This window comes from Mauremys mutica, chromosome 8 (assembly GCF_020497125.1).
Source record: "Mauremys mutica isolate MM-2020 ecotype Southern chromosome 8, ASM2049712v1, whole genome shotgun sequence".
Classification (NCBI taxonomy): Eukaryota; Metazoa; Chordata; order Testudines; family Geoemydidae; genus Mauremys; species Mauremys mutica.
In genome coordinates, this window is record NC_059079.1 from 5,389,127 (window position 1) to 5,414,118 (window position 24,992).

A 24,992-nucleotide genomic window follows, 5' to 3' on the forward strand; every position below is an offset into this window, starting at 1 on the left:
TCCAGCCCAGGGACCCTATCACTAGCAACCAGGCTTGCTCAATCTCGTTCCCTGGGCTCTTCCTAGCTCCTAGTCTGTCTGGGTTTACCACGGTCTACTCCCCATGTCTCTTGCCAATCTCCCTTGGCCAGGGCAGGAGGCCCAGGACTTACTCCACCCCTGGACATCCTTCTTATCCCTGACCAACTCCCTTTCCTCTGGCAAGTAACTGCAGGGCCCTTCTCCAGTTTTCACTTCCTGGCTTTATAAGCCTAGCCTCCCTCCTCCCACATCTTGGCTTCAGCTGCAATTATCTTTATCAACTACTAGCTGCACAACATATAAGATTAATGGGCCCTTTCTGGCCCACATTAGCCCACTCAGGGCTAGTGTGGGGGTGAAGACCCCATCCCAGGGTTACATAAGTACCAGGGAGAGATGGTGGGTTTTTTTTCAAAATTTCATGCAAAAGTTTTTCCAATTTTTTCAACACAAACCTGAAACGAAAAAAATAAAAAAAAATAAAAATGGTTTTCTAGGATCATTTTTAGTTTAAAAAAATGGAGTCTTCCAGAAAAAAATAACCAGTTGTTGAAGGCCAAACATTTTCACTGACAGCTGAAAATTTTAAACCAAAACTTTTTTTGTTTTCCCATTTTCTGTGGCTGAATCAAACAGAACAGAACATTTTTGACAGTTTTTTTTTAAGTGTGGCTGTAGGACGTCCAACCAGCTCTAGTGCTCACGTTCTATTGTAGATGAAGAGCTGAACACCAGACTCCAAATGGTATCGCAACCACGTCTGTTTATTGCACTGAACTAATTTCTGGGCACCAAGAGCTTTGCTGCTAATGGCTAATCTGTGGATCAGCCTGGTCAGCCAGGCCTGGGAGCCCCTAGCACAGGGACGAGTTGCTCTTGGTTTTAATCTGCTTTCCACGTGCAGTCAATCGCTTGTCTGTTCGACTCCCCCAGCTAAGCAATGAGGTTTTGAGGCCAACCCGCCTTCCCAGGGATTCCATTGAAATTGTTCTCTCCCATAGCCCTAAGATCTCCACAGCGATGTTGCTGAAGAATTCCAGTGCAGATTTATCGAAGTGCCCTCTGAGCAGTGAGCTTCAGTGTCTCAAAGTCCACCCGTCAAACCCTTCTGCAGCACGTAGCTTCCTGTGGTTGCCACTAACAAACTGAAGGATGCAAGAGCCTTTGCTGAGCCTGCCCTCCCGAATGAAGAACGCTGCATTTTTTTTTGGGAGTGTAGTGAGTCGGTGTGGCTCCCCTCCTGCCCTGAGGAGGGAGCTCCCTTACAGACACCCAAGTGGGCGGAGCCACCACCACCAGTCCCCGCCCCCCGGAAGTCAAGGGGCGGGACAGGAAGTAGAAAAGCCGGCCGCCAGAGCTCAGTCAGAGCCCAGCCACCGCTGGGAGCAGACGTGCCGGCGGGAGCTCCTGACTGGGAACCCTCCAGGGCCCGAGGCAGCTGTCCTGACTGGCCGGAGCTTCCTCGCGCCCGGTACGACGAGCCATCGGAGCTTCCCCGTGAGCGGTACCCAGAGGAGCCGCTGGAACTCCCCCGCGCCCACTACGACGAGGAGCCGCCGGAGCCTCTCCGCCCCTGCTGTTACCCGGAGGAGCCGCCTGAGCACGCCTGGCCGGACTTCCCGGAGGAGCTACCGGACCTGCCACCAAGCCCTGGTCCCGAGGAGCTGATGCAGCTTGACTGGCCTGGATCCGGTGCAACCGACGAGGTAGGCCCTGAGGGGGAAATGGAAAGTAGCCCGCGGGTAGCCGACCCCTGTCAGGCTGCAGGTACTGAAGTGCCGATGTCAGTGTGTTGCGGTCAGGACCCCACTGACCAGCAGCGGTGATAACCGCTGCTAGGGCCCCGGGCTGGGACACAGTGGAGAGGGTGGGCCTGTGTCCCCCCTGCCACCCCACTCACGGGTGGCAGTCTCCCCCTCACACCCGCGCTCAGACATAGCAGTCTGGACGTACCTATTGCTTGCTCAGCTCCTGCCCAAGGACCTGAGCCCCTGAACTATTGTGGTGCTCAGCTCCTGCCCAAGGACCTGAACCCCTGAACTATTGTGGTGCTCAGCTCCTGCCCAAGGACCTGAACCCCTGAACTATTGTGGTGCTCAGCTCCTGCCCAAGGACCTGGGCCTAGAACTGCTGTTTGTTGCCCCGCCCTGACTGAGGCCTTGGGCTTAAATTACTGACTTTGTTTACTGCTTGGCCCCTGCGTCAAAGGACCTGAGCTCCTGATTGTGCTGGTCGCTGCTCAGCCCCGCCCCGAGGGCCTGAGCTCCTGGTACTGAGTGTGGCTCAGCCCCGGGCACCAGGGGACTAAGCCTCCTGACTGTGTCTTTGCCGCCAGGAACCCAGAAGGGGATCAGCCCCTGCGAGATAGAGGACCTGTAGTGGGTCGGTGTGGCTCCCCTCCGCCCTTGGGAGAGTTGAGCCCCGACTCGCCCGGTCACAGGGAGCAAGAACATCTACCAGGCAGTTCTTTATTCTCTGCTCTTGCCCTTGGGCTGGTGCCAGATTTATTACTAAACACCAGCTACATTCTTGGCTGTGTACATGGAACAAATAGACAGTCCCTGCCTCAAATAGCTTATAGTCTAAAGGCAAACACGGATGAGACAGGATGTTCTGGGAGACCCCCTGCAAGCATTGACTGAGTTCTTAAAAATATATTTTGTTGTTTTCACACTCTCCTCCTGCTCTACCCCTTGCTCTATGTAGTTGTGTCTTCAGACCTTGGAGAAGAAATGAACATAACATAAAAATAGCCCTACTGGGTCAGACCAAAGGCCCATCTAGCCCAGTATCCTGTCTTCCGACAGTGGCTAATGGCAGGTGCCCCAGAAGGAATGAACAGAACAGATAATCATCAAGTGACCCTGTTGCTCATTCCCAGCTTCCGGCAAACAGAGGCTAGGGACACCATCCCTGCCCATCCTGGCTAATAGCCATTGATGGACCTAGCCTCCATGAATTTATCTAGTTCTTTTTTTGAACCATGTTATAGTCATAGCCTTCACAACATCCTCTGGCAAGGAGTTCCACAGGTTAATTGTGCGTTGTGTGAAGAAATACTTCCTTTTATTTGTTTTAAATCTGCTGCTCATTAATTTCATTTGGTGACACTCGTTCTTGTGTTATAAGTAGTAGTAAACAACACTTCCTTATCTACTTTCTCTACACCAGTCATGATTTTATAGACCTCAGTCATATCTCCCCTTAGCCGTCTCTTTTCCATGGTTGGTTATTAGAGCTGTGTGACTACTTCAAACAATTCCTCAAGAATACCAGCTAATCAACCTCTTTCAGCCACCTCCGCTGCTCTCACTCCCCTTCCTGCTTCTCACCAACAAGTTTACGGCGAGGGAGGGTCCCAGACACAAAAAATCATTGGCAGATATTGATCGCAAACAGTGACAGTGACATAAAATCACAGGCTCCCAGGTGCAGTAATGAGCAAACTGGGGAATGGATGTGTTCCCTAGAATGTTTTTTTTTTTTAAATTTGTTTTCCTGCTGCTCATTGATCCTTCAGCGAGATTTTGATCCTTTTTTGCTCTTCTCCCACCCTTTGGTTAAAAATTGAACACAGGCAAATGAAGCACTGATTGCACACAGTCAGGCTTTGGCTGAATTGTTAACGAGGAGAAGGGGCTTTTGAACAGGTTTATTAACCGCTAAGGGAAACAGTCTGATTCACAGGGGTGTCCTCACATTATTTCATGTCTTAGTCGGGAGGTGACTTGGTTTATAAGTTCAAATCATTAGTGTCATCATCATCATCATCGGGTCCCACGTTCCTCTTCCTCTCGCGAGCGAGCGCCTCCACCTCCTTCATGAACCGCAGACACAGCTCCTCTTGCCACGGCAGAGCCACGCACTGAACGGCGACAGGCAGCCCCACCGCTCCTTCCACAGCCTGCAGAGGAGACAAGCGTCCTAACGTCACCCAGGGCACTCGGGCACTGACAGCACAGTCAGAAGCACATACCAACTGGTGGGAGGGGCACAGAGGGTCTAGTGACCCTCCCCAGGGTCAAGTGCCTCCACCGGCCCCGGCGGGGAGAAGAAGGGGCGGGGCCAGGCAGCATCCGGAAGTGGCTCAGCAGGAGAGCAGAACCCCACATGGGATGGGGAGAGGATGGGGAGAGCATGGGGGCATCATGTGAGGCAGTCACGTGCCCCTCGTTTAGCTGGTGTCCCTCCCCCATGAGTCGCCTATCTAGAGCGGTCATCCTGAAGTCAATGGCACTGCTAGCAGACAGGCATAGAGATACAGGGTGCCGGATCCTCAGCTGGTGGAAATCAGGGCAGCGACACTGAAATCAATAGAGTTCTGCTTTACTGTGTGCTCACTGTTAATGAAGTTACCTTATCTGTCTCCAATCCCTTCCCCAGCCGTCTGCCTCACCCTGGCCTGTAATGCAACCTCGTCACTAAGGCGTATGAGAAATCCCCCCCCCCCCAACCACGCAGAGGGACATCAGATTGGCAGGGCAGGCTTCTCTTAGTATTGATCTGGAAACCGTCCTCTGTAATGTCAGCTAACCTCTCTCAGCCTCTTATCCCAGGGGTCGCCGTAGTGCCCTTTGTAATTCTTCAGCTCTTCTTCGTCAGCCTCCGTGACGGCGCTGACCGGCACAACCCCCGCGGGGAAGTTCAAGACGTTGTATAAATTGGTGTAGGAAGAAGCAGCTGGGAAAAGACAACAGAAAAAGCTCTGAGCATCAGGTTTCCAATTCGGTCGAGCCACAGTTGGCATGTGGAACCCCAGCTCTGGGCAAAGCCCAGAGGATTTGCCGGATGGTGCAGGCTTCACTCGTGATGAATGCTCGGCGGCCACGAAAGGCTCCCTGTTGAGACATTGGACAATGACCTTTCCCAGGACATTTCTATAAGACGGTGGCAGTCAGAAGTCTCCCAGCCTTGGGCTGAGGCCTTCTGCCAGTTCAGCTTTAGCGTCCACACTGACCCTCCTGATAACTGAATGAATTCTGCCCTCATCCAATGAATCAGTGCAATTTACTCAGACATTGTGACTAATGCCACAGAAGCTCAAGGCTCAGCAGCCAGTAACCTCTTCCTCACTCTCACGAGCCAGGATGCATGGAGCTGAACAAAGCTCAGCTTGTATTAAATGGAGGTGTCGCTCCACTAACTTCAGGCAGTTGTCCATGAATACTGGAGATGGGTAAAACCTCCCAGATCACAGAGCACATCCACTTCCCAACTGATGCAGGATTGTTCAATACTGGAGATTAGCATCCAGAGCTTTGCCCAGTCTAGCCTCGTTCAAGTGCTGGGACCTCCATCATTTCCCTGGAGAGATTATTCCACAGCCAAATATTTCTTGGTATTCAGCCTAAGTTCTCTTTTGCTCAGTTTCATCCCATTACCCTTCCCCTTTTCCCCCCCGCAAACAACAGCATATGCTGCATGTATTGCACTTGTCGGCACAATGGCAGGCTCATTCCTGGACATTTAGCCAAGCTAAACATATTGGCCCGGGTTCTCAGCTTGTGGAAATCAGCGTAGCACCGGTGAAATCGATGAAGCTACATCAGTTTGCACCAGCTGAGGATCTGGCCCATTTGTTCTTTTAGGAACTGATGCAAATCCACTGAAATCAACGGGATTCTTTCCATTGACTTCAATGGTGGTTGGAGTAGGCTCTCAATTACCCCTCCTATTTCAAACCCTCCAACCCCATAGTCATGTTTGTTTTTCTTATCCAATTGCCCATTAATTAGTCATCTTTCTAGCTCCGAGGAGACATTCCTCCTTTATTCCAAGGTTATCCCCACCAGAGCCATACGCCTCCTTAGCCAAAGCTAAAAGGCAAACATTTCAAAATAATCCTGTCTAAATAGACTAAGCGTCTCTGCTAAGCCAAGCGGTCTACGTAACGTGTACACAGTATATGCTGCGTCTGCCTCAGATGGCTGGTCCACTTAGAGGATAACAGCCTACTATTGTTTCTAGCTAAAGGAGTTATTCCTTTAGCTCAAGTGGTAGAGATCTTTGCCGAAGCTGGCAGGTTCAATTTCTGAAGATGACCCATGCTGGAGATCACCACATCTGCACGGTGTATTTAGCCGCAGAAACTTCATAGCCCTCTTTGCAAGAACAATGAGACTGGGCTAATTGGAAGAACAATATCATCCTTGCAGCTACAACACTTGCTCGGTAGCTAGATTTACAGTCAGATCACGATGGTGCAATTAACATGTCAAGGCTCACTTCAGATATTGCTGATTGGTTTCTGTCTTCTTTAACTCATCTGCTAATGCTGAGGAAGCCTCTTGAGTTGTGCTTTGAACAAATGAGCTATAAACTGCTGCACAATAATAATCCACTAGCCACAAACCTTCGCCTGTCCCTTCTGTCAGGGCATTTTTACCCAACTCACTTTTACCTCCAAAGTGCTTGCAGCTCTTCTGAGCTTGGTGTCATCTTACAAATTTTTATAAGCCTCCTCTCCACTCTATTTGTGAAAATATTGAGTAGCACCAGCCCTAGGACAAACCCCAGCGGGATCACACTAGATACGTCCGCCCAGTTTGCCAGCGAACCATTCAATAAAGACAAGTGCAAAGATCACCACTTAAGGCAGGAAAAGTTAAATGCACAACTACAAAATGGGGAATAACTATCTGTGTTAGTGCAGCTGAACAGGGCCTGGGGGTTACAGTGGCTCACAAACTGAATACGAGTCTTCAATGTGAGGCAACTGCAAAGAGGCTCATGTGATTCTGGGGTGTATTAACGAGAGTGCTGTGTGTAGGACACAGGAGTTAACCGTCCCATTCTACTCGGCACCGGTGAGGCCCCAGTTGGAGTAATGTGTCCAATACAGGGCACCACGATTTAGGAAGGATGTGGATAAAGTGGAAAGAGTCCAGAGGAGAGCAACAAAAATGATTAAAGGGTTAGAAAACCTGACCTATGAGGTTGAAAAAACTGGCCAGGTTTAGTCTTGAGAAAAGAAGACTGAGGGGTGACTGCTAATAGTCTTCAAATATGTTAAGGGCTGTTCGAAAGAGGACTGTGATTAATTGTTCTCTATGTCCACTGTAGGTAGGACAAGAAGTAATGGGATTAATCAGCAACAAGGGAGATTTAGGTTAGATTTTAAGGAAAACTTTCTAACTCTCACGGTAGTTAAGCTCTGGAACAGGCTTCCAAGGAAGGCTGTGGAGTCCCCGTCATTGAAAACAAGTTGGACAAACACCTGTCGGGATGGTCTAGGTTTCCTTGGTCCTAGTACAGCACAGGGGGTTGGACTTGATGACTTCGAGTTCCCTTCCAGCCCTACATATCTATGATTGATAACTACTCTTTTAGTAGGTTTTTCAATCTTGAAAAGCTTGCTTCCATTTCTGCTAGTACCTCAACCATACCAGCCTGAATTGCTAGAGTTAGACATAGCCAGGGATTACCAAATAGCTTCCCAGGATAGCCCTTGTTAAACGCTGGACCCAAAGCAGGACACAGCATAACATCCAGCTCCAGCTTCCTCCATTTAGCAATGAATTCTGTACGGTAAGCCTAGGAAGAGAGAGAGAGTTACAGTTGTAACTAAGCTACAGTTGTGGCCAATCTGTATTTTCTTTAAAAACTTGGGGGTTTTGTTTCACACATATCTTTGTGCTTCCTGGAAGACTACAGCATAACATACGGAGCTGATCAAAAGATGAAAATTTGGCCAAAATTTCAGAACTGCAAAGTAATTTCCAATTCACTGGGTTCAAAGTGGGCTCATTTTTTAATCTATTTTCATCAAAAATCTTTTGTTCACCGAAAACCAAGATTTTAGTCAACAAAGCATGTCAATAACTATTTGAATAATAATTTCAAAATGTTGAAATTTGTCGTTTCCTGAAAAGTGGGGGTTTGGTAAACTCATATTTTTGACTATCCATGTCATTAAAAATGTTGAGAAAAACAACAAAAAACATGTCTGATGTTGACAATTTTTCACAAAATATTTCCGGTTCAAAAAAGGAAAAAATTTTCGTTTGGAAAAAAACACATTTGAAAAAATTCAGCCACCTCTACTAATGTACTAGTTTACGTGTGCACGACTGCCCTCTGCTGGATGGACTATCAGACTTGCTTAAGCATGAGTATATCTTCAACTAGTGGCTGAAGCCTCCAAGAATTCTGTTTTGCAAAAAAATTTGAAGTTCTGACATTTGTTTTTGTTCCACACTGGAATGAAATCGATAGCTTTAGAATTTTTTCCACAAGAAATCAAGAGTGAAACACCAACACACACTGCAGAACAGCTAGTTGTTAGGGCACTTGCCTAATATGAGAGAGAGCCAGGATCACGTCTCTGCTCCAAATTAGGCATGACAGAGGTTTGACCCTAGAGACCCTACATCCTAGGTGAATGACTGAACCACTGGGCTACTGGCTAGCCATCCTGGAGCTGACGAATGTTCCATTGAAACCAATAACGTTGCTGTGAGAAGTTTCAACTAATGGGCATTTCCAATGGGAAAACAGTTAGTCCAAAAATTCCCAACCAGCTCTACAACAGAGGCCACAAACTCTCAAGAAGATTCTACCTTAACTCAAATGCTGACCATCTGTGTATTTCAATCTTTAGGTTCTGGGTTCTAGCCTGAATACCACCACATGTGGTTTAACTAGCAAGAATGGTATCTAGTGTTTGAAGCTATGGATTTGCTTCAAGAGGAAATACATGAAATTGTTCATTACAAGTTCTTCCTGTGCTATTTCTGCTTGGAGAAAGCAGGCCGAAGGATCATCTCTCCTTTGAGTGAATAGACGCCTCTGTGCATATAAGTTCTGCCTGTACACTCATCACCTATTCTAGAAATGCTTGTTTCTCAAAGTGAGGTATGTCTGATTTATTCTCACATGATCAGTTTCAGTATTGCACTGACTGTGTAGCTGAAATGACCATTTAAATGTCAATATGAAATCTTGATGATTTGTCTTAGTGAGAAAATAATATTACCGCCACTGCAACATGATGCTTCCAAAGGTTTTTTGCTGATCTGGAAAATTGACAGGATTAGTCGTCGTCCATACATCATATAAATAAAATGCAGATAAAAGTGCCATTAAAATGATGTGTCATTATTACAGAACACAAATGACCACATATATAACAATTATATAGATCAAGCAATCATACCACATATGAGCCAAATATATCTAGGAATAGGTTTAAAGAGCCTTTCAGTGTTTATTTTAAAAGGGTGGCATCACATTTCTTTTCACTCAGCCATATGGACAAAATTCACAATAAATTCACTTAAATCCATTCCCACCTAGCTTTATTGTGATGGGGTGTAAATCCCACACTGGTGGGCAAAAAGGTCAGCTGGAGTCAGTGCACAATTAGCCCACTTTTTTTGCACCTGGAGGTGTGTGTCAGGCCTGATTTGTTATCTGACCATCTGGGGAGGAGCTGGGTCTGCTCTATAAAAGACGGAAGTGAAAGCTAGGAGGAGACCCAGGACAGGACAGAGAAGCCCAGGAGGGAGAAGGTTAGAGGCCCCTCACTCTGGGACAGGAACTAGAGGGAAGTTATAGAAGAGGAGTGGGGCAAGGGTCCAGGGAAGTAGTGCTAGGGGTCAGTGCTCCACAAGAGGATTAGGGAGCTGAGGAGAACCCGCCAGGACTAACAGCTCAAGCCTGGGTGGGCCGAAGTTCCTTTAGCTGGGTTTGTTTGGAGTTTTCTGCATTCTGTGGGAGGAGACCCAGGGCAGAGGATGCAGTGAGCTCCCTTTCAGGGAAGCGGCTGCTCCTGAGGTGAACCTGAAGCCCAAGGGAAGATGAGGAGCTGCTGAGAGACAACAGCCTGCCGGAACCCCGGGAAGGTGGAGAACTGCACCAGCCGTACACTGGGCAGTGGAATGTGACACAGGAGCCAGTCACGGACGCGAAGTCACTGGGTTGCAGCCGAGGCTGGCCTGAGCGAGAAGGCAGCCAGATAAGCCAAGTCGGTTCTGAAGACTCAGTTGTCTTGATATTTCCGCTGGATCTGTCAACAGACCCTAGGGAGCCGGGAAGGGGTGGAAACAAGACGACCTGGCTGGAGGGCCGAGTGACGAGAAGAGGCAGATCACCATGGGACTGCAGTGACCATCTCCAGGGGGCATCAGAGGAGGAAGTCGGCCTTGCCATGCCCAGCCACAAGAGGGAGCGACTGTGGTGAGTCAATACTCCCGCAGATACATACATGTAGCGAAATCATAAGAACGGCCGTACTGGGTCAGACCAATTGTCCATCTAGCCCAGTATCCTGCCTCAGACAGTGGCCAATGCCAGGTGCTTCAGAGGGAATGAACAGAGCAGGGCGATTATTGAGTGATCTATCCCCTGTTCACTCCCAGTTTTTTGGCAATTAGAGGCTATGGACAGTCAGAGCATGGGGCTGCGTCCCGGCCCACCCTGGCTAATAGCCATTGATGGACCTATCCTCCAAGAACTTGTCTAATACTTTTTTGAGCCCAGTTAGACTTTTGGCCTTCACAACACCCACTAGCAATGAGTTCCACAGGATGACTGTGCACTGTGTGAAGAAATACTTCCTTTTCTTTGTTTTACATCTGCTGCCTATTAATTTCATTAGGTGACCCCTAGTTCTTGTGTTATGAGGAGTAAATAACACTTCCTTATTTACTTTCTCCACACCAGTCATGATTTTATAGACCTCTCTCATATCCCCCCTTAGTCGTCCCTTTTCCAAGCTGAAAAGTCCCAGTATTATTAACCTCTCCTCATACAGAAGCCGTTCCATGCCCCTAATAATTTTTGTTGCCCTTTTCTATACCTTTTCCAATTCCAATATATCTTTTCTGAGATGGGGCGACCACATCTGCATGCAGTATTCAAGAGGTGGGTGTACCATGGATTTATATAGAGGCCCTATGAGGGATATTATTGTGATATTGTGATTATTGTGATATTTTCTGTCTTATTATCTATCCCTTTCCTAATGATTCCCAGCAGTCTGATCACTTTTTTGACTGCTGCTGCACATTGAGTGGATGTTTTTCAGAGAACTATCCATAGACTCCAAGATTTCTTCCTTGAGTGGTAACAGCTAATTTAGACCCCACCATTTTATACGTATAAAATCCCGCCTATTTATCTTTTTTCTGGGAATCATGGCTAATTTTGTAATTACTGTATTTCAGAGGAATAACAAAGAAAATTGAAAAAGAAGAAGTCCTCATTAGTCATATACAAACAAATGTAAGGATTTCCATCATTTACTGGATGATTTAATGGCCCTTGAGGCTCCGAAGATCTGGGTTCTATTCCTGGGTCTTGTCATTTCCCTGCCTCAGTTTCCCCAACTGTAAAATGGGGGATAATGACAGTGACCTGCTTTGTAAAGCACTTTGAGATCTGAGGATAACAGCTAGAGATTATTAGATTAGCGTGTTGCCCTCAGAATGGGATTCGGGGAAAAGAACGTTATCTGCTATTTCTGTGTGATATACAAGCTGGGGCAGTTCCATTCAACACATACAGAATAAAAGTGCAAAGGCTTAATGCAATGATCTAATTTCCATTAGGGCAAATGGATAAGACCTCAACTCATTTCAAGGGAGCTGCATCAGGCTTTACACGTGGGGAAAGCATTCGGGAATCCGGGGGATCTCATCCAAAGCCCCTGAGGTCAATGGGACCCTTTCCATTGGCTTCAATGGGCTTTGGGTCCAGCCCCTGGCTTGCAAAGTATGTTCCCAACGGACTCGCTCATGCAACACGCAAACTCTCCAGTATGCTTCTCAAGCTCAGACACCAGCTGGAAGTGGAAATGCAGTCTGGGTACAGACCAGCATCCTACTGCGATTTACAATTCATACCTCGTGTACTGCTCTCCAAGTACCTGTGTGAGCTAAAGCAGGGATTCCCCGGGACAGGTATGTGTATTTTGCCCCTCCGGGAGAACAACAGCCTAGTCTGGCGCAGAAGAAGCGGAGCACAGAGCACAAACCAAAACCCAAGCAAGAACAGGGAGCTGAGGTCACATCAGGCCTCCAGTAGAAATAGAAATCATCTGTACAGCCTTGATTCTGATAAGGAAGGAGTTAAAATGCATAGGTTCCTCGGGAGATACCGGCTTCCTTTCCACTTCTGATACCACGACAATCCTTTCTATATACCTTAATTTGATGGTGCAGAGGAGCTTTTCACAGAGCCACTTACCCCACTCCGCACAGCGCATTCAGATCTCTGGCGATTCGTGGATACTTGGAGAGAAACAACATTTGGAATGAGTGGGTCACAGTGCAGGGCAGTCAAAAGCAGCATCATTCAGAAGAAATCAGGTAGTCTGCTTCAGCCTTCCATGAAAACCAAACGCTGCCGAGAGCAGGCCTGTGTAATGAAGTCTGTCTGCTCTACAGTCTTCCATTGCAGCAGTAGAAATAGTGCAGCGGCTTGTGAACAATCGGGATTTAACTGTTTATAGCTAAGCTCTAAATCTGCTCATTGGCAAAAAGAAATGGTAACCTACCGCCAGTTGCGTAAGGTTTGTGTTTATTACTGTCCTGAATGACCTGTTCTGCTCTGTGATGAGGCCACCGTATGAAGCAAGAAGCGCAGAGTTTTATTTTCATTCATCTGTTGGACCCACTAGACTAGGGTTCAGGACAGAAGGAGGAGAATCATCTTCTTGACACAATTATCGTGGTGAGGGAAATGGTCCTAAATACAAGTTCTCATTCAAATCAAATTGGAGAAAATAGCTTTGGTTTTACACCAAGACTCCAGAATTGCTTCAGACGGATTTATATCACAACAGCAGAACAATGCAAACAGGGTCCGGGACTTCACCACGAATGCTTGCTGGATAGATGCTCTTTACATCTTCCTTCTCCATCTGTGGGAACCCTCCCAGCCCGTAGACCAGGGGCCCCCAACACAGTGCCCGCGGGCGCCATGGCCTGTGTCCTGGCCGACGGTTGAGCATCCGCCGCCACAGTCCTTCGTCTGGCGCCCGCCAGACGAAAAGGTTGGGGGACCACTGCTGTAGGCATTTGAACATCTCCCACTGCAATAAGCGTGCGAAGAGGATACACATCGAGGTGACTTACCACAGGCTTTAAGATGAGGGCCAGAATCTTCTTCACCAGAATGGGAAGACGGTAACAGTTGATCTGCGATTTCAGGGTCGGATCCACAATGTCCCCTTTGCTGGGAGGTGAGGGAGAAAGGAGGCAGTCAGGCCAATCCAGTTGTAGAGTGCCGCTTCCCAACCAACATTTTAGCATCTTTAAATAGTAAAACGACAACTCACGCAGGCAGCAACCCAAGGTATCAAGTACTGAACCCCTGAGCATAACAGAAATCATTGCTCAGTGTGTAAGGGTAGATGCTCCAGAATAATTCTTTGCAACATGACATGAATGCTTCATTTCCTATATTTATTTGCATTTTTTGGTAGACTATGGAGTATTTCCCATTTTTGCAGGATTTTTTGTTTTATTTTTATACACCTTGGGACTTGCCTTCACTCTGCTGGCCTTCTGCCTACATGTCCCCTCACCCTAGTTCTGAGCACTTCCACCATGAGTCAACGTAACCTCACGCAATCCTGTTGTTATCCTCCCCATGTTGCAGCTGGAGCAACTGAAGCACTTGGAGATTAAATGACATGCGTAGGGTCATGCGAGGAGTCCATGCCAGAACCAGGAATCAACCCCACATCTCATGAGTCCCAGTCCAGCACCTCAGCTGCAAGACCATTGCCCCTCTTTCCTGGCCTTTCTCCATTTGTACGTGTATTGTGCTGGTCTGGGGAGGTGCTCTGAGATGCAGAGTGCTGTATACATAAGGCAGCATATTTTGCTTTGGAATTTGGATGCCGTTGTGTAAAGTGGGGTGGGGCCCAGATATCTCAGAGACCACATCACTCTCCGAAACCTATCTTGACAGCTGTGATGAGGCAGGATGCCGCACTGGGTGGAGCCCACCATGAAACTCACTGGGGCTAGACATAGTCAGGAAAGGACCCTCCGCCATGTAATTCCCTAGCACCAGGGATTAGAATGAGCTCCAAGCCCATTCAGACTCTTCTCTTTGAGAAGCCTTCTCCATCGAACCACAAGAACAGAACGGCCAGCAGTCACAGAGACAGAAGACCAAGAACAACCACAGCGGCGCAAATGATGATGAAGTGGAGAATATAGTCCTACCCCACAGAAATGATGCGATTCCTAATGGTCTCAGTGGTGCTTTGATGCTACAGCACTAGACCCGTTGAGAGTGTGGATGTATATAATTCAGGTTATCATGATGTGGCAGACGATGCTATACAAGTATAAGGGGCAGGTTGATTAGCCTAGACCAGGGGTAGGCAACCTATGGCACGTGTGCCGAAGGCGGCACATGAGCTGATTTTCTGTGGCACTCACACTGCCCGGGTCTGGCCACCGGTCTGGGGGGCTCTGCATTTTAATTTAATTTTAAATGAAGCTTCTTAAACATTTTAAAAACCTTATTTACTTTACATACAACAATAGTTTAGTTCTATATTATAGACTTATAGAAAGAGACCTTCTAAAAATGTTTAAATGCATTACTGGCACGCGAAACCTTAAATTAGAGTGAATAAATGAAGACTCGGCACAGCACTTCTGAAAGGTTGCTGACCCCTGGCCTAGACAATTGAAACTCAGCACCCACCAGAAGTGAGAATAATGGGACCGATGGAGCTTACTCTGTTTAGCATCCTGTAAACTATCCCAAACTAGTATGGACTGGGAAGGCACAATCTTAATTTCTTAATAGCGTCCCTCAGAAGAGTCTCAGCAGGACAACAGAACACGCAGAGACAACCCATCCTCCAGGTTAATTCCAGGCTAACCAAACCTGGCCTCCTGGCAGAAGGAACCTGTCTGCTGGTTCCTCCTGCCGCCCCCTTGCCTGCACAACCCAATGAGCCACAGCAATCGGCCGCCAGCCCTGTTCAAAGACGACAGGATTTACTTACAATTTGTCCAACAGATTTGCAGCTCCATCAGAAAAGAGGCCTCTGGTGAAAAGCTCGTCCACCACGTAATCAATCCGAGGGGGGGTAAAAGGGACCAGCTGCGTGAAAACCATCGTGGCTCAAGAGGCGGCAAAGACATTGGACAAAAATATACATTTGTGAAAACCTTGCTAGAGAAGCAAAAAAGGGGGCTCTCAGCTTGTTCCAAATTCAGATTAGCCACGGGTGCCCAGATGCATTTTCCCTAAACACTAATGGTGGAACACATCTGCAAAGTGTGTGTCACTGCCCCCCCTAGTGGCTGGTCCAGAGTGGATAACAGCCTACTGCTTCTGGTGGCTAATGAAATCCCTCCTTTACTCAAGTGGTAGAGGGGCTTTGGTACTGATTGTCCCAGGTTCAAACTCTCATTAACCTGGGTCTCCCTGATGATATGAAAACTTGCCCCGACCCCTGATTTATGCCCCCTGAAGAGAGCTGCCCCTTTGCCTGGCAAACATGAGCTGGATTAAGGGACTGAGAGACCAGGGACCCACGGAGGTTCAGATGTCTTGATATTCATTGGGACACAAGCATAAGGAATATTACGGGGAACTGGCACCCATGGCTGTTTGGAAGCCCCGAGCCATGGTTGGAGGTATGGAAAGAATTTCCACTTGACGGTGTTTTAAGACCGTGAGGCTAGTGAGACAGTGGTGGCTGGGAACAAAGACTATTGAATGAAGCTTTGCACTTGCTGATCTTCACAACAGGTTAGTGACTAGGCATTGTCTCCATTTGACAGATGGAGGGGTCAGGGAAGTACATGATTTGTCCAAAGCCACCTGACTCGCTAATGCTTTTCTCCCCAGCCTCGTCCCCCTCCCTTCCCTTCTTTCTATTTAACTGATCACCTCCTGAGTAAATCCACCCCCCTGAAAAACCCCTGTGGAATTAACAGGACTTTTGCCACCATCACATTGTTCCCACTAACTTGTATGTTCTACCTCTCCCTCCAGGCTGTCTCTCTCTTGTCTATTTAGATGATATGCTCTTTGGATCAGCGACTGTTTACTGTTCGGTGTTTGTGCAGCACCTAGCGCAATAGGGCCCTGGTCTCTGCCTGGGGCTCCTAGGTGCTATCAAAATACACATGCGTCATGTTTTATGTTACTGCTGGGATTCGAACTCTGACAACCCCTGGCCCTCAGGCCAGCGCTTAGCACAAGAAACATACCGTATGCCCTGCCTCCTGGAGAAGCTTTTTGGTTTCCTGGACAGCCCGTCTCATGCTGGGCGAGGGCTGGAAATAGCCGTCTCCGTCGTAATACCCGATCCGAAGAGAGACTGAACTGGAGTACACCTGGAAGCAGAGGAGTTTCGCTTAGGAATGGGGGAGTGGCCAGACTGGGTCAGACCCAAGGTCCATCTAGCTCAGTATCCTGTCTTGGACAGTGGTCAGTGCCAGGTGGCTCAGTTGTGGGCGAATTGAGGTTCTGTGCAACAGTAAACCATGTTCTGCCCACAGTTGGTTCAATGGGGCTATTTCCATAATACAGATCACAGGTTTGCAAAGACGAGGGTGTTTTAATCCACGGCGCCGTGTCGCACGGAGGCTCCCTCACTGAGGAGCAGTCTGAGTCTGGTACCTCCTCGTTGAAGGGCAGGGGTGGCACGGTGGGGTCCAGGTGGAACATGTCGTCACACAGGAGCGCTCTCATGCACAGAGCCAGGCTGTCCACGTCCCTCGCCATTGGCCCGATCATTCCTGTAACTGCAACCACAAATGCAAGGACGCCCATCACCGAAGATGGACTGCAGAGGTGCCCCGTTGCCTAGTCCATCTCTTGGCTAATGCGGGGAAGGCTGTTCAACAACACAGGGCATGGTGGGACAAATGCTTGGGGCCATATCCTTGATCCTACTCTGTTTCCTTTGCAGCAGGCAGAGTAAAAGGAGCAGCCCGTGCCTGTAATCTCCCTGTTGGGGATACCCCCAGCAAGGAGGAGACCCCAGAGCCGGTCCCTATCCTTCCCCACCTGCCATTCCCCAGACCAGAGGGGTGGCCAGAGTGCAACCTGCTCTGGCAATCTCCAACTGGCCTTAGGGACCCCACGCCAGCTGGCGCAGGTTAGGGCAGCCCCCAGGCTGCTCTAACCTGTATCTGGGGCCAGGCCAGGCAGAGAATCAGGATCCCATTACTCAGCTCCCCAACAACACACCCCTCTGCGCTGCACCCAGAGACAGCTGGACATAGCAGACAATCTTGTGCTTAGTCATCAAAAGAATCAGGCCAGTCAAGATCCTCTTCTATACAGCATGAAGTGTGAAATTTAAAGGGACAGTGTCATATTTCTTAAAATACCTACTCACCACTAATACAAATGGAAGGTGACTGCACAAAGGGGCTGTAGCAGGGGCTAGGATCTGACTAACCACCTCTTCCAATTTTCCCTGCTCAGAACTTGTCATCAACCAACCATGTCTTTAACTAGCATCCATATGTTATCCTCCAGGTAACCAGGCTTTATTTTCTAACCTGGATGGACTCACCTGATTTCATGCCGGCTATAGGACTGGCGAGACCATGGGTGCTATGAAATATATAAAATGGGAGAAAAATTAGCAACAGTTAACTGTATTTGGAGGGGATGGATGGCTGTGCCTGAGCAGTAGATACCGCACTTGCTACCAAAACAGACTACAGGTGCTACTTGGTACATGTGTTACCAGCATGCACTGCACTATATCTGGTCTATAGCAAAGGGTCTCATTAAAGCAGGAGCAGCGTGGGAGGACAGAACGGAGGTAAGTGGATCCAAAGATGGGTACAGGATAAATTGGCTTATATCTTCCCTCGTGGATATAATGGAAGCGTCCTCTGCAAAGGATAGTCCACACCCTTCGAAAAGGGCAGGTGAATGCTTGTCTTTAGTAAATGCCCCAAAATTTGGTTAACAAAGAGTTACAGTTGCTCAGTGGTGCCTTGTACCCTTCCAGAACGGGAAGGTGGCTAAACGTAACGCTCTGAAAATCAGGAAATGCGAAATACCATCCAGACCCACAGACAAGGAGGTTCAAACTCAATTTCTAGCAGCCCCACCTGTCCGGCTGCCATGAATGGAGCAACTCCTCTGACTCCATTATTCCCAAGTTAGCACCTAGGCATCAGTGCTTGTTGCCTCTGAGCAGGGAAGCAGCCACGACACAATGGTTATGCAGGGCACAACCCGATGCCTGGCTCCATTGACGAGTCAAACAGATTTCACTAGTGGTCACGTGGTCGTTTTCTACCTCAGCCTGTTGCCCGTCGGCTTGAGCCCGCACAGCCCGCAGAAGCTGGACGGCAGGCGGATGCTTCCAGCGACATCTGTCCCAAAGCCCAGGACGGACCCTCCTCCGGCGATCAGCGCCCCCTCCCCTCCGGAGGAGCCGCCGGGGCTTTTCTTGTGGTTCAGCGGATTCACCGTCTGTCCGAAGATCAAGTTGCTGCAGTCGTAGCTGGAGAGAGGAAAGGACGGGTCCGTTATTAATTATTTCTATCTCCGCAAACACAGCAAGAGTTCAGGGTGTTGAGACAGGCCAATGCGGGAGATCAACGGGGCGGGGGGAGATTTGCTGATGATGCTGGACTGAAGGAGGGAAGCGAAGGTGGCGTGGTGATAAGAAGCAGGAGGGCAGGTAACTTTTCTCCTGCGCTGGAGGTGGGAGGAATGGATTCCGCAGAAGAAGCCCTGACAGGGAGAAGAAAGCCAAGCCAACCCCTCACTTGTCCAATTTCTTTAACGAGACGACAGAAGGAGGCATGGGGTGGTGGGGCAGGGACAGCTGTAATACAGAGAACAAGCTATTACTTTATCATGCTCTGCGGGACGTTGGTTTTCACAAATGGAATCGCCCCCTGCCTCTTCAAAACCTGGACTATCACGCTGTCCTCTTCCTCCGCTCTGCCGAGAAATTGCACCAAGCCACTGGTGGAGACGTGACCCTTTGGGGGAGTGGGAAACAGAGCTCATTAGACATACTGGGCTGACATGGTTGGGAGCTGGTAGATTTCCCCCCCAGGAGCGAGACATGTCAGCCCCGTTGGTAAAAAGAAAATAGAAGCCCCCCCCCATTCTTTAATTCTGAGGCTCTGTCACAAGGAGAAGCTGCTCTGTGGCAGCCGGAGGAAAGTGGTCTCCCCACTCGGCCACCAAGCATCATCAGAACTGAACAAAATGGACCTGCAAAGGTAACCAGATAGCATCCACCTTCCTCCTCAGGGGCCTACCGTGCAATTTTATAGCTGCACAGCCTGAGCCCTGTGAACATAGGCCAGCTGCAGGTGTCAGCCGCAGACATGGGCCAGCCGTGGGTGTCTTATTGCAGAGTGCATTGCAAAGCAAGGTATGTCCACAGGTCCCATGCATATGGCCCATCTCTTTGATGCTATAAATTAGGTGACATGGTGGTGGGAATCAATCGAACATTTAAGTTAAACTTCCCTTCCTTTGGAAAGGGCTAGATATTTTTTTAACAAGTGTCATCAGCACGGAAGCATGTCCTCTGGCACGGTGGCCAAAGCACGGAGAGGCATATGAATCTTTAGCACATCTGGCATGTAAATATCTTGTGACTCCAGCTACAACAGTGCCATGTGAATGCCTCTTCTCACTTTCAGGTGACACTGTAATTAAGAAGCGGGCAGCATTATCTCCCATAAATGTAAACAAACTTGTTTTTCTTAGCGATTGGCTGAACAAGAAGGAGGACTGAGTGGACTTGTAGGCTCTAATGTTTTACATTGTTTTATTTGTGAGTGTAGTTATGTAACAAAGAAACCCTACATTTGTAAGTTGCACTTTCACGATAAAGAGATTGCACTACAGTACTTGTATGAGGTGAATTGAAAAATACTATTTCTTTTGTTTATCACTTTTACTGTGCCAATCTTTGTAACCAAAAATAATACAAAGTGAACATCCTACACTTTGTATTCTGTGTTGTAATTGAAATTGATACATTTGAAAATGTAGAAAACAACCAAAATATTTAATACATTTCAATTGGTATTCTACTGTTTAACAGTGCAATTAATCTTTTTAACAGTGATTAATTTTTTTGAATTCATCGTGTGAGTTAACAGTGATTAATGGACAGCCCTACTTATTAGCTGTCTTTAGCCTGAAATTTTTAGTGTGACTTGTTTGAGATAAAATGCCCCTTTCAAAAGTCTTAACTCCCAGGTTTTTATGAACACTTCTGCTTACTTAGAACAGTTCAAGGTAGTCAACAGACCAGCAGTTTATAGAAAATACCACCTTGCAGCCAATGTGATCCTTGATGCTGACGGGAACTCCATACAGTAACCCTCTCTCCTTCTGCCTTTGCACTTCCCGCAGTTGCTCCTCACAACCTTGCATAAAACCTGTCACACAGTTCACCTCCCGGGTCACCTCCAAGGCCTTTCCGTGGACACGGAGAACAGCGGCAAGGCAAACACACCGAGAAGGGAAGGGAGTATAACAATGAATAAAGACAGTATATTTGAGGTTGAAAAGAGAGACCTTGCCAAACCTTCAGGGCTTCATTTTTAAGAGACGTTAGATTCAGTCCTTGGCCTTTCTATAGAGACTGCTAAGACATATGCTCATTGTGATCAGTTGTTAGGACAATTTTGTGCTCTGAGTACTTGTCCTATTCATCTGACATAGGTCACCGAACAGCTATTAAGATGGTGATGACTTTTGGCCTCCAATGTTGCCAACTCTTGCAACGTACAGGATGGTTTGTTGTTGTTTTTTTTTTTTTTAAAGTCCCAGCTCCTGGAGTCATGTGATGACTTGAGACTCTCAACTTTCATTTTTTAAAAATAGTACCTGGTGGTTGCAGAGAAAAGCATGTCAATCCAAACGGCTCAGATACCAGAAGGCAAATAAAACGAACCCCAGTGTTTATTTAATTCTTAGGATTTTTAAGCCAGCCAATCTCTTGATTTTTAGCACTTGACTCGTGACTTGGCAATACTGAGGTCCTATGAGTCTGGGCCAAATTCCAATAGGTGAGCTAGAGATGCCAGACTACATCTCTCCTTACCAAATCCCCTCCACTCCACCAAGATACCCAACTTCCCAGAAGGCACCTGGAGAGCATAGCTCATGCCTGTGCGGTGCGCTGGGCCATGCAGAAATGATGAGTCTTCTACAGGCTTGGGTAAGGAGCTAAAACAGGTTTTAGCTCATGCAAAGTGGCTCACACAAATTTAGATTCAGAAGCCCTGGGCTTTATCCCCACTTCCAATGACTAGTGCTGGGTGGGGAATGATTTTCCTGTCCCATAACATTTTTTCTCATCCTAAATGGAACAAAGTTGAAATTTTCATGAACTAAAAATCCAAAGGAAAAAAAGTGATTGGGGTCAATTGCAACATTTTATTTAGATTTCAACCCTTTCTTAGTTTTTTAAACTGCAATTAGCTTATATTTTAAAACAAAAAGCCATTTCAAACTGGGAAACCAGAGTTCTTCATTCAGAAAATATTGAAACATCTATTTGGCCAACTGAAACATTTTCAAGTAAAAAAATTCATCCAAACCAACCTTTTCCCATCAAAAGTTTCTGTTTCCACCAGTCGGCATTTTCCGATGAAAAAAACCTTTCGTTGAAAAAATTCCTGAGCAGGTCTACTGACGATGTCACCTTTACAGCTCGCTTTGCAGAAGAGACTGAAGTAGAAAACACCCCACCTAACAGGACATGTGCAGTACCCATTCTCCACTGCTAAAAATTCCAGTGCGCTGCATGCAATTTCCTAGAGCGTCATACTGCCTCTCATTACCGGACTATCTGAGCATCGCTGTGGTAATTCCCCTCTCTTTCCACCCTAGACTACATTACCCAGCTTGCTGAGCAGAACCACAGAGGCTTCCCCTCCTAACTTCATAGGGCCAGTACATCTGGTTGGACTCACCCGATCTATGTACGTGTAGAGGACGCTCTCTGGAGAGAGGGAACCTTCCTTCAGTTTCTCAGCCAGCTCCACAAGCGGCAGGGAGAGGATGTGACCAGCCTGTATCCCTGGGTTCTGCAAGGTGTAGATGCATTGTTACACAGGGAAGGTTTACAGAAAAGATACTACAAACAGTGGAGCAATTACGCTCCTGGAGTAACTCTACTGAAGCCTGCAGAGAGTTACAGCAGGGATGAGCTTGGCTCCCTGAGTGAGCTTATAAACACCACCCAGGACTATTAAAAACTCTTGGCGATGATTTATTCATGCTCTGCCTCCTCCTACCTAATCCACACTCCTCCTCTTCCATAGATATATCCCCAGCCAACATGGCAGAAGCCATTCTCCTGGACTCTGTGCGAGTCTGCCCAGGGGAAGCTCCTTACGGCATTGGAGCTTATCTTCTGGTTACGTTAGGGGACAAAGCAGAGACTTATTGCAAAACAACAACGTTGGTTGATTTCAGCGAGAGCACTCGAGCAGGTTGTCTGCCAAAATACGTTAGTAATATAATCGAGTTAGCAGGGTTGGGGCAAATTAGGGGAGTGGGAAATAGCTGCGGAAATTTTATTTTACAAATTCCGATCATGATTTACAAAGTGACACAGAGAAAGACTTAGTAAAAACAGAAGAATCACGGTACATTTTGCAGGAAACAAGCCAGAAAAGAGTTGATTTTCAGTCTTGTAAAAGGCAATTGTGCAGCAGTTTCCCTATGAAATTGTTTTGCCATTTTTGATCAGCAATCACTTTGCTGGATGATTTCTGCCTAGCTCTGCTAATCACCTCCAACAGGGGATTTTTAAAGCTCATAGAATCACAGCATATCAGGGTTGGAAGGGCCCTCAGGAGGTATCTAGTCCAACCCCCTGCTCAAAGCAGGACCAACCCCAACTAAATCATCCCAGCCAGGGCTTTGTCAAGATGTTCACTTTAAAGAGGTAGCCTTGCAATGTGACAGACCATGCAGGAGGAGGGAATGCACTGACAGCCAAGTTCCTGTTAATAATACAGCGCCGTCTCATGCAGAAAACCCACTGATTACCTCTTTGTCCAAGGAGCTGCAGCAACCTCAGCGTTTTGAGCTGTGTGACATACTTGCATTACTTTTCTGTACAGCCTTCTCCTTGTCTAGTTAGTGCCTTGATTTTTCAGCTGAGACACAGTCACCATTTTCAAAAGGGATTATTTAGTTGGAAAAAGAATAAAAAAATTCACATTCTTCTGCCCCCAATTTGCAACTAACAATAACTGTCAGTTTATACAATCTCTGCTCCAAGGACCTTACAATCTAAGAACTAGATACACACTGCAGCAGTGCCTGCTCATTCATATGCAAGAGTTAAGCAGAAATAAAGTCCCTTTGCCTGGGTGTTACACCAAGGGCCCATGGCTCTCCAAAGGGAAAGGAGGCACCGAGGCCATGGAGAATCGGGGTGCAGCAGGCTGCACCTGATAAAGGGGGAGCTCCCTCTCGAGGTGGGCTGCTGCTCGGCACGATCTTGCCCCAAATGATGGTTTAGGGAATGAACAATCTCGACCCACTTGCTTAAGGCGACGCAAATCCACCCCCGTCCAGAAAGTAAAAGTTACCTGCTGTTTAAACTGCCGAGCCACCTTTTCCATTCGTTCTAGACTGAGATCCCGCGTCCTCCTTTCCTGGTCCATCTTCTCCTGGATCTGTCTCTGCCCCACCCATCGCAGCGCCAGCATCACTACGGCTGAGCCGCAGAGCAGGGCTACCACAGCGCGAGGATCGACCCCGCCCTCAGGCAGGAGCAGCCTCCAATCTGCCTGGATCATAGCGGGACCATCTCCCAGCCTTCACGCCTGCTGATACGCTGGGCTTGGGCGCGTTAGCAGGAAAGGACAGGCGAAGGCTGGTGCTACTTAACTGTCAGCAGCGCACAGTCAGCTAGAGACCAGTTGTTACGTACCAGGGAGGCCGGGGGGCCCTCCCAAGGTGCTCTGTAAGAACGAGGCCGACACACACTGTGAGTTATTGGCTTTAATGAAGGTAAAGTGACATATCTGCAACGGGGACCCCAAGCGTTGCTGTCACTGAGACGGGGACCCAGCGCCCTGTAGCTCGGCCTGGGGTGAAGTCCGAAAACAAACACAAAGCATGCTCATTTTATACAAACAGCAGCAAACCAGCTCATACATAATGCAATAGAAACGCTCCACCCTCCGGGGCTGCCCCCCTGGCCAACAGCCAGGGGCTTGCCACGCAGCAGTCCCAGCCGGTTACGGCAGGTTAAAACTAGCATGCCGTGTCCTACAATAACCGGAGGCTGTGAAAGCGGAACTGCCTAAGCTAAGCCGTAACAGAATCTTCCGTGGTTCCCTAGCCTCCTACACCAGTTCTGAACCAGGAGAGCGTAAAACTCCAGAGCTGGGCGTCCTACACCCTGGACTCTGGCACTGAGCCTTTGCCCCGTCAGCGATAGCCAAGTGGGGACTTCATTTCTCCTCTGAGAAGGCCAAGAGGCCGTCCCGTTTGGAATGGGATGTTGAACGTCAGCAGGAACCAATGAGAGCCTCACGGGCCTGAGACAAGCAGCACCCGCGTCCCTGGTTTGGTCTCTCTGAGCGCCTCCTCTCCACGGATCAGCTTCTTGTCTGACCCTGTCTCGTGAGAGTCCCCCAAAATTCTTCCACTCTCCGACCAGGACCCTGGCACACTGCCCTGCGTACCAACCACTTATCCCTCTGCAAGTCCAGCTGGGTTTGGGCCCCTGCGTTTCCTCCCTGCGGGGACCTGGGGCCCACGATATAGCGACCCTCCGCCTCCTTGCAACAAAGTGCTTTTACTGAGTGGCTGGAACAAAGCATCAGAGAAAAAAGGGTTTTGAAAACATATCAACCCTCCCCTCCCCCCCGTGTTTATTTCACCCTATCTAATGGACAGAACCAAACCAACTCACGTTCTCCGAGCCAGGCCAGCAGTGATTAGACAGGCCTGAAAGAAAGCAGCACGCCCACGTCGGCCTGTCCCCCGGCCCGGTTAATTCTGCACCCAACCCC

At 48.1% G+C, this 24,992-nt stretch overlaps 1 protein-coding gene across 1 annotated transcript; it reads right to left on the reverse strand.

Annotated features, from left to right (window-relative positions):
• Window positions 1-3,135: 3,135 nt before the first annotated feature.
• Window positions 3,136-24,044, reverse strand: LOC123376263 (vitamin D3 hydroxylase-associated protein-like). The gene is made up of 15 exons (XM_045028146.1): window positions 23,559-24,044; window positions 21,927-22,040; window positions 20,278-20,421; window positions 18,829-18,962; window positions 18,269-18,475; window positions 17,528-17,568; window positions 16,624-16,748; window positions 16,212-16,337; window positions 14,996-15,093; window positions 13,098-13,197; window positions 12,208-12,251; window positions 8,996-9,035; window positions 7,446-7,554; window positions 4,556-4,701; window positions 3,136-3,925 (listed from the first exon to the last, which is right to left on the reverse strand). The coding sequence occupies exons 1-15, from the start codon at window positions 23,766-23,768 to the stop codon at window positions 3,755-3,757; spliced, it is 1,809 nt and encodes a 602-aa protein (XP_044884081.1). The 5' UTR covers window positions 23,769-24,044; the 3' UTR covers window positions 3,136-3,754.
• Between the last annotated feature and the right edge of the window lie 948 nt (window positions 24,045-24,992).

Bases quoted from the DNA above. Each gene is read 5' to 3' on its own strand.
- LOC123376263 (XM_045028146.1), bottom strand. From the start codon at position 23,768: ATGATCCAGGCAGATTGGAGGCTGCTCCTGCCTGAGGGCGGGGTCGAT. The intron at 13,198-14,995 runs GTAAGTAAATCC...CTCACCTCCCAG, and splicing joins GCAAATCTGTTGGACAAATT to CAAAGGGGACATTGTGGATC. The intron at 9,036-12,207 runs GTAAGTGGCTCT...TCAATTTTCCAG, and splicing joins AATGCGCTGTGCGGAGTGGG to ATCAGCAAAAAACCTTTGGA.